Here is a 14451-nt window from a genome sequence, read left to right as displayed (position 1 = left end):
CCTGAAACTTTGCAAAGTCTGTGAGTTTTAGTTGGTACATGCAAGGTGGGCCCCCACTGACATTTAACTGAAAGGAGTTCATAATCTTTCCATGCTGAAGTTGTAATAATGAGAACAAAAGTATTCTGCTTATGTTCTAAATTATTTAAGCGAGATAGTTTTATAGCATCACAGCTCCAATCCAAGGCTCCAATTTTGTTAATGTGCTAAAATATACTTCAGTAATGCTAAAAATAATCAAGCAATCAAGCCTGTTAAAGAATGTTAAAAACAAATCCTCATTTTGAAACCACAAGCATAACCTGGTAGCCCAAAGACTGTATGACAAGCAAAGTTAGGGCCACAAAACTGTTTTAATGGTCCGCCTTCACACCAAGCTGTGAAGACACAAGCACATTTGCCTGAAGGAGGCAAGGGGACATATGCAGCATGTCTGGAAGGGGTTGGAGCTAGACCCTGCCAGCTTGCTTTTGGGCACCACTCCCACCCTCCACCTTCACCCTCTTGTCCCAGCTGCCCCCATGTAACTCTAGCAAACATCAAGGACAGGACGGAGCTTTACTGAATTAACATATCTCACATATTGATCGCAAGGAACTTCCTTTGAAACAGACACCTCCACCCCAGCACTTTGAACATGCATCTGTTTAGAAATAAAAAGGCTCCTTAAAAGGTGCAAAACTCACTGGCAAAACTATATTTAGGTAAACAGGAAACAGTGCATTTAGCTTAACCCAGGCATGAAACATCAGTTATTACTGTACTGACGAAAGCTAAACACATCAGAACACTTAATGTAACAGGGGTTAAATGGAGGGAATAACAAAAACAGCTTCAATCAACTTGAAGTTGCACAGATGTGGAACAGGTGACTAAAACTAGGGCATATACATATGGTATATGGTCAATTAAAGTAACATACTTTGACAAATTGATCTACTTTTATAATACGTTATGATCACAATTTAGAGAGGTTTCCCAAGTTTTCTAAACTTCCTAATTGTGTCTCATTTAGACTTCTGGAAGCCACAATTGCAGATCTTGGAAAGCACGATATTGTGATTCATGCTGTGTCACATGGGGACCATTTATCAGCTACTGAGCTACTCCAAAAACTTCCATCAACTAAGAATGGACTTCAAATATCTTTTCACGCAGCACACTGATGAAAACTCCTGGAAATTCACACTAACCACGAGTACACTACTCTGAATAAGCAAAGACTGATAGTGCTCAGTATATTTTATATGGCACATCTTTTCATCACTGCTCTGCTGAGGCACCCCATTTGCATTTGAGGATGACAGAAGGAGCTGGTGCCAATTCAACACAGCCCACGTTCTGCCTGACAATCAACAACACATGTCCGCAGGCTTACTCACACTCTTGAATCATGTGCCCCCTCTCCCTGCTGGCTCCCTTGTACTGTATGTGCCTCAGAAGTCACACTTACTTAGAATGAACAGAATACAAAGTGGGAGGTTTTAAGACCACATCAAAGAGGACCTTGAAGGAAAAAAAGGAAACTTTAGCTCCATTGGCTCTGGTCCACTGCAGTGGTAAACCTTAACATATAAGCCTCTTTGTGTTAAAACACACTTTAGGAATTCTTTAAATAAACCATGTCGTCCTTTTAGTTATGGACTTACTGCAATCAGAAATCAGGTGGAAAACTATTTTTTACCAACCCTTGATTGCGATGATTACTCTAATACATTCAAACGCACAGTGGACTTCATTTTCACTGTGTGCAAAAGCTATCATTTACTTATTAAACATTCACTATTATGGTTGCTCTCCAGTTTTCCAGATGCATTCAGGCTAGTTAATCTACAATAGAAACTAAAATATATTTTAGTCTTAACCTATTCATTAAAATTAGGTTTTAGAATTAGCTATAAATTAGGCATGTTAAATATCAAGTTCCCCTGCATGTTTTTTACAGTGCCTTTCTTTTCATAAGTAGCTACAAAACAGCATATTATAGATCGTACTAAAGATCTTTTTTCTTTTTTTAAATTTACAATGAGAATGAGAATAAAACATATTCTATAATGCACTAATTTAATTTAGCAGTTTGAGGCAGCCATTACAAAGTTTAAGGCATAGAACTCTAAAGAAAGATATCATTCACATTTCACAGTACTTTATAATCCATGTAACTGTTTGAACGTAAAGCTTGACCGGCAGTGAAAGAGAATGCTTTAGTATTTTACAGTAACTGTTAGAATAAAGTAACCATATGCAAACAGTTCCTCCCTTATTCTAATTTATGATCAAAGCCATTTGAGATTTTTGTATAGGAAAAAACATGGCAACAGACCAGCTACCAACAAAAAGTAGCATGCTCCAAAATGCGAGACAAAGCACTGCAAGACTTCAAAGGCCTTTCCACCATGAGGCTGCATCCTCTCCTCAAACACATCTCAACTAATTGGTGCGTCTGTTCTCTGTGACCACACTCCACTCGTCTCTTTCTTTAAAGGTTGCACCACTCTGTAGTCAGGGCCTGATAATCAGTGGTCTTCTGGACAAAAAGAGGCAAGGGGGCCTAACAAAAAGCTTCTCTAATGAGAGAGGATTCCTCCACTGCACCGGTCACCCACCGCAGCCGGAAAAAAAAAATCCATTATGCATCTTTAAAAGGGTGAAAAACTTAGGGTAGGTGCGTAGATGCAGAGCTCAAAAGGAAAGAGGCACCACCCTCTGTGGCAGACCCCTAGTACCTCCTCAGGGAACAATGGGGGAACAAGCTTAATCCTGGCTAGCTCATAATGAGCTATAAGCTTTCTTTTCAGCGCAAAAATGTTCTCCCTTCTTTGACCACTAATCAGGGACAAATGCCTCTGTGCTTTCAGCCCAGCAAATCCTCATTCCTTTGCAGGTCCCCTCCTCTCTTGTCCTGTAGCTTTTAAGTGTCTGGGTCTGAACAGGAGAGAGGCCCGAGGTCCGTGAGAATGCTCAGGCCTCGAATGAATGCAAAGAAGCTTTACCTTCAAGTGGTCTCTTTGCATTTCCATGCAGTGCATGAGAAAGGAACTCAAAGATTGTTGCAACCATGCATCTGGGACATAAGAAAGGAGAAGAAACTAGAGGATTTTCATGCAACAGTCCCTGTCTCAAGCTATGCTGCTAATCAAAAGCACTGTTATCAGATCCTGGCAACTGAGATCGTTGCAGAGGGGGACCTTCAAGAAATAAAACAAAACAAAAAATAAAAACTGAGAGACCTGAACCCATTCACAGAACCTACTGATGAAGGAGGTTTCTGTGCAGATGAAGTAGTGGCCTTTTTTCTTGATCATGCCTTGCAGGGCCAGTCAGTTCATTGTTAGGAGATATTTAAGCATGACTTCATTAATAAGCCTTTCAATCAGAGGAGAAGATTTTCCATGTTTCTCCAAAATAATATTTGCCTATTGCACAAAACATACAATGATAGATAAAATATATAGGCTTAACAAGCCATGCAGTTTGCACATCATAGTTCTTTGCATCTTTACAATTAATCTGTAGTCAATCCCATACATACTCTTTTCAGCACCATCTCCTTCACCTCTGTTTGCCTTCCTCTAAATGAATCATATCTGACACTCCTAGCCAAGGCGCATTTCGCAAATTCTCCACCCAGCAGATTGGAATGCATCTCCTTTCTCTTCCCTTCCTAGCCGCTGTCTTCTACAAACTAGGAAATGATGCAGAACTGTGATATGGGTTCTGTGGAGGCCCTGTGACTGCTCCCCTCTCTTCTGTCCCCTTCATAAACAGGCAGGCGTGAAATGTAATCCCAGGCCTTGCGCCTTCACTCGGGCATGGCTGCTTCACCGCTTTGTTTGTGGTTTCCCCCTTTTCCGGATCTGGAGTGGGTCCTCCTGCCAGCTCCTTTGAAACCCAAGCTTGCCCCCACCTGTAGAGGGATGAGCGCCATGTTTACATTATTGTGTGTTTAAAATGGCATCTTCATTTCCTCAGCCTTGTTTCCGGAGGAGCTGGCCACTAACAATGCAAGTGAGAGGAACTGTTTGACTTGTGGTGGGGGTGTTTTGATGAAAGAGAGTATGGTTGATATCCAAGTTTATTCTGATTTATACATGAGAAATGGAATGTTCATTCAGCAGTGATGAATACAAGGATCAGAATACACCAGTGTTTGGATGATGTACTCTTAATTGCAAACAAGTCTTCATCCCTTCCCGTGAAGTTTGTGTGTAGTTTATTTTGGAGATTTTCTTAGGTTATATAAGTTTATTTATGATGAAGCCTGCGTGGTGAGGCATTATTAAAGAAAAATAGATTCAGCATTACATTGTAAAAACCCCAACTCGTAACTCAATAGCCACCTTAATCGTAAATCCATGCACTCAAAAATTTGAAGGTCAGTCAGATTGGTCCTTCTTTTCTGTTTTCATAAGCTACTATTTCTCTCCATTTCTTCCTTGCTCGAGTCAAGCTGGCCTCTGTAGCAGAGCCCAAAGCATCCTTATGTTCCTTTCTTTTCCATCTTAAAGGAAACAGAGTTGGTACAAAAACAGCAAAGAAATAAAAGGCCTCTTCTGCTTTCTTTTTGGAGGGCCTGATCCATCTTGGCCCTGCTTCACCAAGCATGTCACTCAGGCTCGGACATGCTGTGGTGCCTGGCAGGCCAGCGGACGCATGACCATTGAAGACAAGCGAAGTACAAGTGGAGACAAATCTAGCGAGAAGGCTGCCACAATAGGCTGGTTAGCACATGAAAGGGAGGCGGGAGGGGGCCTCTGCATTCGTCTTTACGCCCATTTCCTCTGTTCTTCCCAATTCCCTTGCTATCAGCCTCTTGTATAGGTATTCAACATTTAAACCAACAGTGCTAGCTTTTTCTTTACAAATAAAATTAGCTCTTTATTTTTCACTGCTGGAAAAAGTATAATGTTTAAGAAATGGCAGTGGATAAACAAAAATCAGTAAAATGTCTCAGCAATTAAGACACGCTGTGCTTGACTCAAGTCTAAAATCTCATTGCAGTGTTCCATGAATCTAATCCCTCTGATCTGATCGGTCCTGCTGTTCTACATCCATGAACTGGCTTTAGGGATTGCCTTGGGGACTGCAGATTTCTCAATTAAACTTCAGAAACCCTGGTTCTTGTCAAGCTTTTAATTTCATTTAATATCTAATAGAAAATTTCAGCGGGAGCTCACAAAGGTCGTGCAATCGCACTGCTATGCGATCTGTTTTCTTAGGTTTTGCACCAAGACAGCTGTGGAATCTGACACTTGTGTCAGAGTGCGTAGAGAGAAGAGATTAGGGAGAGTGCAGGCAGACATTTTCATTCTCATCACATTCATCTACTCAGCAGTGCGGAAGGACCACTTTCTTTTAAGTCCTCCTCTTGACTGATTCCAGCAATGCATGCTGTGAAACACACTCCCTTCTGCATGCATGAGCCTTTTGGAAAAGTCACGGAAGAGCAGAGAACTTTAAAACTGTATATTTCCACATATGTTCTTCTAAAGACTTTGTTTATAACAAATTTTGTCTTCTAGCAGTCTAACAGACGTATCTTCGAAATATCAGTTTTGAAATGTCCTCATGTCTAATCTTAACAATCCATATGAGTTTCATTTTAGATGATCTGGAGTAAATATCTACACATTTGAATTACATGTCATTTAAACTAAAAATGGGTCTCTGACAGAAAAAAAAGTGTTGTTAATCACATTAAGCTCAGTTACATGCGTGGCTCCAGAAATCACTATAGGAATGTTCTGTTCATCATTTAGCACACACGAAAACCAGAAAAGCAGATTATGATATCCACTAAGCAGGGGGCTACTGATAAAGCCCTTGGCCACAGGTCTGACAAGATCAGTATTCAGAGCATCCAATCATCTCATTCTCTTATCATGCTGTCTGGCCTAAAAAGAATCCTGTGAAAAGATGGGAACCCTATTCAACCTAAACATACACAAATACCAACCAAGCATAGGAAAGCCAATGGACAAAATGCGCGTGCGCACACACACACACACACACACACACACACACACACACACACAAACACACAAACACACAAACACACAAACACATATACATACAGATTTACAGCCATGATGGCAAAATTCTCCAAACTTTCTTTGCTAAGGTCCATAGAACTTGGAGACTGACAAATGCATACTACCAGTCTGACCACCTAGGGGCCTCTCAAAATCCGAAGGGAAACCCTGCATACAGATCACTAGATATCTCAAACTCCAGTTTTCCTGGTTCAAGATCACTACCAGATGTTGGCTGAACAGCAGCTTCTAAGGCCTGTGCAAGCCCCGCAAATCACTATAAATCACCAGGCACTTCTTGTAGCTTCTTACACATCTCAATTTTGTAATCACTTCGAGTCACGTCTGCACTACTTTCACAAGCTAACAATCTTATCTTGTTTGTGATTTGTGTTTTTTTTTCATTTCTTTCTGTAGTCAATTTTATGGTGGCACAACCTAAAACACAACTACGCCATGGAATAGAACCTCCTTTCTGCCACCCCCCAAACCTCAACCTGCATCATATAATGACCCACTGCTTCCGCTGGCCCCTCTCAAGGCTACCTTTCCTTTCATTAGTTTCGCCAGTGACGCACAGTTTCCTCATCTGGTGTAATAACACGAACCTTACCCCTGTTCGGAAGTTAACCCAAACAACTAGACCATAAAGAACATACAAATGCTGGATACAGGCATCAGTAAACAAATAAGAATATTTGCTGGTGCACAGAAAAATAAATCTTTCATTGAACTTGGAGATATCACTGAATGAGGGAGGAAAAAGAAACAGAGTAAGCCTGAAAGATGGAAAGGAGAACATAGTTAGGACCTATGAAGGGAACGAGTGCTTCCCAGAACCAGGGCAGTCACTGATGGATGGATGCTAATGTCTTTCCCATCTGGTTTGTGGAAGGGCAAGGCTACTAATGAGTCCTATCAACACAGACCCTCAGACCTCCTTGGGGCATCTGATCATGAAGCCACAAAACACAGGAAGGCCTACACAGGCAGTTCCCCTATTCAAAAAGCCCCAAGATGATTTCTTTTTTGGATGGAGGGATGTACTGAAGTTAATCTAATTGATGAGTGGACCTTAAAATGTTTGGAAGATGGGGATTATACCTAGATTAGGATAAGATTAGAGGTCTGCCAATGTTTAGTAACCTGGATTCAGCACTATAATGGGCTAACTGTGACGAATTGGAGTCCAAAATATTTGGAGCTAGTGGCAACACTTGACTTTGCGGTTCTGGAAGTTGCATTGCAAGTGATCATTCTTCCACTGGTGGTTTTGGAAGGGGCAATGAAGAGGTTAAATGGTAAAGTGAACTGACTACCTCAATAATAACAAATTGAACTATGCTGTGATGGTGGAGATAATGCTGGATTCCTGCAATTTTCCTCCTGTTCTGTGTGCTGTCACAAACGCTGGGCCTGGTTTCACAGACGCAAACAGAGGACCAAATGTGTGACCAAATATAATAACACTGAAAAGCAAAACTGTGAAAATATTTATCCTAATGAAATGTGGTTTGGAAGGAAGGGGTTGGCAGAGGCACAGGGGAATCGTAATAAGAAAAAGGTGTCAATGTTCTTCAGTGAGTGGGAACCTACAAATATTGAACAACAAAAGATTCAGGTGGGGTCTAGATTACTTACTGAAACCACACACATCCTGGGAAGATCAATTTCAATTGCCACGTTCAGAATACATCACTCAAAAGTTGTTCAATGGTAGAAAACATGGTAGCACTTTGCTTTTGATTGCTTTGGAACCATATGCACGGCCTTCACTGAAGCTATGGTGGATGTGTCACACTATAAAAATATTAATATAATTGTACCATCGACAGGGGGAGAATAAGCCACAAAGTATAAACCTTCTACTTGGTTAAATAATTGTGCACGACCTTTAAGATATTCAACTTTTTATAGACCCATTTCCTAAATGGAAAACCTTTGGTATCCTATTATTGCAGCAATATTAAGATGTAATGATTAGTTTTACACATACATAACAATAACCTTTCTGAAGCATGCAATTACAACAGCCCACACTTTCCACTATGGCTCAGCTGGAAAGACTTGAGTTACATGAGCCAGCAAAGAGATTAGGGAATAAAATGGAATTCAAGGGCCCTGACTAACCAGCATGGCAGAGACCATCGCAACGCATCAAAGCTGGCCTGGCACAACTTGGTTGCCTTGGCCCATTGGGTGCAGCTGTTTGCCTGAGGTCATCATGGCAGCTGCCCCCCCACCCCCCACCCCCAAAAAAAACAAAAACCAAAAACACAGAACTGTTAAGGGCATTCTAGGGGTCAATTAAAATCCTTGACCCCGGCAAGCTGCTATGGACTCTGAGTTTTATGTTTTAGAAAAATAATAGGATTTGCACATTAATGGTCACTGGAATCTATAAAAATGCAACATTGTATTCAAATTGTCTCACTGACTAAAAATGCTGGTTCTGACAGATATAAAAGAAGTGTTTTTAGGGCCAGTAGAATGGACATAATGTAGAACGCTATGAGGAAGAAAAAAACCCCAATTGAACAAGCTTTACTGTCAAGGGTACACAGCATATATTTCTACAGAGTATACTTTAAAACAACTGGTACTTTGCTCTGCACAGAGAGATGCAAATGCAGGGGCCAGGAGTACTAATGATCTACTGTAAACAGTCTATTCAGCAGTGAGGATGTGCCCAGTTGCATTAACCCAGGCCCTTTGTCTTGCTTTACATAGGGATCATTTGACAAGAAAATAAAAGAATAATTAACTCACATTGGCTAATGTAAAACTAACCCTGAAAGAGGCCCTGAGAGGATCTCTTGATATTTTCTTCCTTTTTTATCCCAATTTATCCTGCCCATTTTTATTTTTAGCTTTCAGATTAGAGGTTATTCAGCCAATATATATCTTTATGCACCTCAAAGTTATTACAACACTTCTCTGTATTGACTGTATTCCTTTGTATTCATTTATCCAGTGGTACAAGAAAGCTAAAAATGGCTTAGGATACTACAATAACTGGTTAAAGCTGGTGCTTTGAATAAAATGGCAGGCTTCAAAGTTGTCTAATCGGGGATCAAGGTTCATGTCCTTCAGCCTTCTGACAGGAGGGCTCATGGGATCACAAGACCCATCCAGCAGTCCTTCCCCAGCATGAGCTGACAACTCTCTGTGAGGAACCTGGCCAAATTAGGACCTTTTTAATTGGGCAGCTGGCCAGCATGCTCATACGAGACTGCCTTTACCCCCAGTAGAGAGTGGATTCCCAAAGCACAACCACTGGATGTTACACTTGAGCAAGGCCATCAGGCTGGCCGCAATTACTGAAGAGAAGTGGATGAGGCATTTTAATAATGGTTGTGCCAATTTACAGGATTCAGGCCGTTCTGCTTGACAGTGCTCGGTGATAGGAAACTAGAGGCCTACAAGACTGTTGAAGAAGGATGTTTAATTTTTACCCATAAAAGGGAGACTAATGTTTAAACATGCCCTCAGACATAATAGTCAAAAACCAGAAGAGAGCTATTCTTGCTCTCTAATATAACATCAGAGCATAATAAATTACTAATAAGTGAAATGGCTAAAATGTAGCATGTTATTTGACAAAATCTACTGTAAACAAGAGTAAATATCAGAACCTTAAATCACTTGCAACAATGATTCAATGCATAAATGCATAACCATTCTCTACAAAGGCAAAAAAAGGGGAACATGCTGACTCTTTTACATCTTTGTAGAGACTTGTCATGCATTATCTGAGAACTGTATACTAAGAGAAGACTCACCGATTACAATGAGGGTGTAGTTGACATTGACGCTGCCAAAGCCGTTTGTGGCTTTGCAGATGAAGGTACCGGCATCACCGGCCTCCACCTCCTTGATGCGCAGTGCATGCTGTTGGACCTTGAAGCGCATCCAGCCGCTGTGGATATTGCGCCCATCCTTGGTCCACATAATGAGTGGTGGTGGGTCACCTTCCACCGGACACTGTAGCTTCATGGTCCGTCCGATCCTCACCGTCTGCCGGTGGACAACTTTCTCTGAAACACGTGGGGGACCTGCGGACAAATGAACCAGTTATTGCAACGTGAGTGTAACCCTGTTTGAGATCTACTTAGCAACTGCTGTGCTTAACAAGACACCATACTGGTTGTTTCTGATACATGGCCTCAGATAAGGAAATAGCAACTTGTATGAAATATTTAGCTTTTATTTTCTTATTGACAGATGTTGACAATATAAGAATGCCAGCGATGTAGTTGAACATGAAAATCTGATCTGTGGTTTCCAAATCCTTGTTTGCTTCATCTCTGTAACCATGAAATCTAGCCATATTCATATACCAAACCCTAGCAGCTAGGCTATGCTTTAGCATTAGGTGGCACTGGTCCCACTTAGCAGAGAGAGGCTTCCCCCAGCCCACGCACAGTCTCCCTCATTTGCTTCTTTTTAAGAGACTTGGAGGCAGGAAATTGACAGTGTCACTGTTTATGTCTGCAGGGAAATCGTAACCACAGTCCCTTGTCAGGAAGCCATGTCTCCCTGGCTCGCTGTGCTTCTGAGAATTGACTGGGTAGCACTGTTTGTGCGCTGCTTGGCTGGTGGCTCTACTGAGATCCTGCAGGTCAAAAGGTGTAAATACCGTCCGCACTCATTGCTCCCAATTGAGTCACTCTTTATGATTGTTTGTGCAAGACTGATACCAGATATATTTACCAGTGATGGAAAGGCTTTGAAAAAGCAGAACTGATTTACAGAAGCAGTGATTTGCATGCGGGGCATTATTTGGAAGATCTTTTAAAGTACCTTTAGTGCATATCTGAAGACAATGCTGGGATTACTGGGCCAGATGGAGTGTTTGATCTTTTTTATTAGGCTTCTAGCCAACATTTAACCATTTCCAAAATGAATAAAGAACTTAGATAAATGAAAAGCATAGATGAAATAAATACAATGGAAATAAAAATACTGTTAAGCCCTGAATGTGTAGGTAATGCAAATTTGATCACTTAGACCAAAGCAGAACTATACTAATTAATGATTGTTATCTATATATTCTGACCTGAAAACCATCACACAAATCCAAAGCGGCAAAAAGGCACACATGCTCTTAAGTTTCAACATATTTCAAACATGACAGTACAACAATTTACGGATACCAGCTTTAAGAGAATCTACTTTCTGCGCCAGGTATTATGCCTAGTTGACCACATCACACTACCGTTTCTTACAGGAGGAAGCGGGTAACTGACATTTTGACAGATGGGGTCTCAGAGTGTGAAAAAGACATTAGTCACAGGCAGGCATTTGCCATAGCCCTTCATTCTCCTCCTCCTTCTCTCTCTGCAAATGGCTTTCTCATCAGACACAAACCTCAAGTAAAACCTTCCCGGTGAACCATTCTCACAGATTGAAATCTCATTCTCTCTGGAAAGCCATACACCCACTCCCTGGACAGATTTACGAGCGTCCTGCTCCCGGCCTTCTGTTTGGGAGAGGTTTGTGGGTCAGGCCCAAGGCTTCTCCTCCCCAGCGAGGCCCAGGGGCTGACAGAACGGCGCTTTTCATAGATCAGAGGTGTGCAGGCACAAACAAAGGCCCCACATTTTCACAAGCTACACTTGGCTCTATTCTTCCCTGTCTGTCATGGGAATTAATGAGCGAGCCAGCGTACAACTTTCTAGGGCTGTGAATTGTGGGCTAAAAAAAAAAAAAGAAAGAAAGAAAGACACCCCCCCCCCAAACAAAGTGAAAGAGAAATGACTTGAGTACAAGATGCAAGAAGGATCAACATTTTACTGTGCCAGAATAAACCAAGTAAATCAATGAGTGTATTGGGAGAAATAAACAAATAAAATTTAAATATCAGAACCAATCAAAAACCATGTGCCTTTCCAAATGTGTGCTTGTGTGCAAGTACACGTGTGGAGAAGGAATTAAGGCTGAACAGCGAGGGGTGAACTGCAGGGCTTACTCTTAACAGCGGTCTGTTTTGTTCATTTAACCTAAACACACTCCCCTCTGATGCAGTCGACCCACCGTAAAATACCGTAAGTAGGCTGCCCTTTTCTTTTCATCCTGTCGCCGTGCTGTGGATCACTCTGAAAACTGCAGCCTTCTCTATCTCCCTTCGCCTTTTATGGCCTGCTGGCTTAAGGTAGCCAAACATGCAGGCCTGGAATGTCCACTAATGACAGAAAAAAAAGGGGCCAGGATTCAGCACAAGGCCAACACAAGTAGCATTCCAGTGAAGACTCTTGACCAAGGACCAAAGCAGACGCTCCCTGCCAGTAAGCTTGTTCCTGGCTCTTAAGAGCACTATCTGCTGTGTTGAGAGTTCTCCCCTAAAAGCCAGTATGTAGCCTTGAGCCTGTGAGATACAGCACTTTGGTCTTAAAGAAGTCGGACGCAAAATATTTTTGTTGGCAAAACACGGGCAACATGGGAGACACAATGGGGTGCATGAATGGCTTTGATTATGCTTTCTTTAAGCTGCACCAAAGCTGACAAAGTGCCAGGTTTTTTCACTTTCAGGAAGCGACCAGTGACGAAGGAGGATAACCTTCACCCTGCCTCAACTTCCTTAGTCTCACAGTTGTCCATTCTAGGAAGCTTGTGCTATTTGGCTTGGTATTTGGTCAATCCACTGAGAAAAATTGAAAAATTAAAGTAAAACAACATTATTCAATTATTATTTTTCAATGCTCTTCATATTGTTTCAGTTGAGGTCAAAGTTAAGTCACTTTATTGCTGAATGGGATTAATGTGTGAATCCACAACTACTAAACTCTGTCTGACATTAACATACCAAAATATGACACTGTGTCTGAATGGCATTACATGCTTGAAGTATCATGTTAAAGTAGAAGTAATTAGGCTGGATTAGTACCATTTTGAGTGATGGTATGTAGTTGGGCAAAAAAAGTAAACAAGGAGTGTAAACAAATTCCAGTTATGATTAATAATATGGTTTCCGATCAGCTGAATAGGCCTTGAATCCCAGCTATTTCTGGGTCTGACAGAATGGGGCTGGAATTACACAAACTCGCTTATGTCTATAGCATCACAGAAACCTAAACTGAAGTGGGTACGTCAGTGGGGACAAATCATGCTGACATTTCCCGTTATGACTGCCTCTTTGACTCCTATCAATCAAAGCATCCAGAGGATTTCCACAGCACTTCAGTGCATGCACACTTCAGATGCTGGTAGGTTTGAGTGACTAACTACCACCTAAAAGCCCGACTCTACAAGCTCCAGATACTCCACATTGTTTACTGAAGTGGGCCAAAAGGTGGAGGGGAGCCAAAACGAGTCTGACAAGAATAAAAGGTCTCCTAAAAATGTATGCAAGACTGAGCATGGGGTCTACTTGGGGAAGTGCTGGAATGAAAAGTTTGTGGGATGGCTCATGTTGCCACCATGAAGTCCTCTAAGCCAACAGCTACACGGTGAATTCCAAACAAACTGTCGTGGTGAACATAGAGCGTTTAGTCTTCCGTCTCGGGAATGGAGTCTTTTATACAGACACTGCTGGATGGGGTCAAAGCTGCCAAAGATTTAGAGCAAGTAACATGCATTTAATGTAACCTGAAGGACTCCATTTCAGACAAATACATTCCATTGACAAACAAAACTGGTCAATACAATGAAAGGTACCAGTTATTGTTTACTGAGAAATTAAGATATCTCTGAAAGTATGAAAATAAACTCCTACAGGACATCTGAAACATGAAAATGAGCCATGTCTTGAGATGTCTTGAGAGGAAAGAAAAAGAAAGAAAGACTAGCTACAACGAAGAATGGTGGCCATTTATATGTGCTATTCTCAGCTCATTTGCAAAATGTATTAAGAACTGCTTATGCCAAAATTAATTCTATGAGTTGCATTTCTGGTCAGTATCAGACTGTCGTAATATGCTGGCTAATGGCAAGTCATGGACTGTGCATGCTCTGACTCTAGCCCTATCAAAGCAAAATGTAGCTGCTTGTTCTTGCTCACACTCTCCTGTGTTGCCTGTGATTCTGTCATTGCCTGGGGTGACAGGTCAAAGTGATGAATACATTCCATTTACACAGACCACACTCCATTCATCCAGACAGGTAAAGAGCACTCATTTCCCCTGCTGTCAATAGGTCAATTGCTACCAATTGCTAAAGCATGACAGTTAACACTACCCCGCGGCTAGGGGCTGGCCATGTTTACATTAGATACTGTTATCCAGGCACATGCTCCACCCATTGTGTTAATGGGCAGCTCGTCTTCAAAGAAGGAGCTTCCAAAGGTTTCTGCATTTTTGTAAGTTAAATGCTTTTTTTTTTTTGCTCACTGTTAAATGCATAGAAATTGCAGTATTTACAATGTTTCTTAAAAAGCATGCAAAACAATGAAAAAAAGTCAGATGAGAAGAAAAACATTCTC

General features: G+C 41.4%; 1 protein-coding gene across 1 annotated transcript in view; it reads right to left on the bottom strand.

The window, feature by feature from the left end:
* The window catches only part of fgfrl1a (fibroblast growth factor receptor like 1a), a 37615-nt gene that overhangs the window by 9395 nt on the left and 13769 nt on the right, over nucleotides 1–14451 (bottom strand). Inside the window, exon 4 of the mRNA XM_027002144.2 lies at nucleotides 9815–10087. Coding sequence (XP_026857945.1) covers nucleotides 9815–10087 — 273 coding nt within the window. The remainder of the gene's footprint in view (nucleotides 1–9814; nucleotides 10088–14451) is intronic.

The sequence above is a fragment of the Electrophorus electricus genome, chromosome 12 (assembly GCF_013358815.1).
Source record: "Electrophorus electricus isolate fEleEle1 chromosome 12, fEleEle1.pri, whole genome shotgun sequence".
Classification (NCBI taxonomy): domain Eukaryota; kingdom Metazoa; phylum Chordata; class Actinopteri; order Gymnotiformes; family Gymnotidae; genus Electrophorus; species Electrophorus electricus.
Note: the sequence above shows the minus strand (reverse complement) of the source record. Positions and strands in the feature narration are given on the sequence as shown.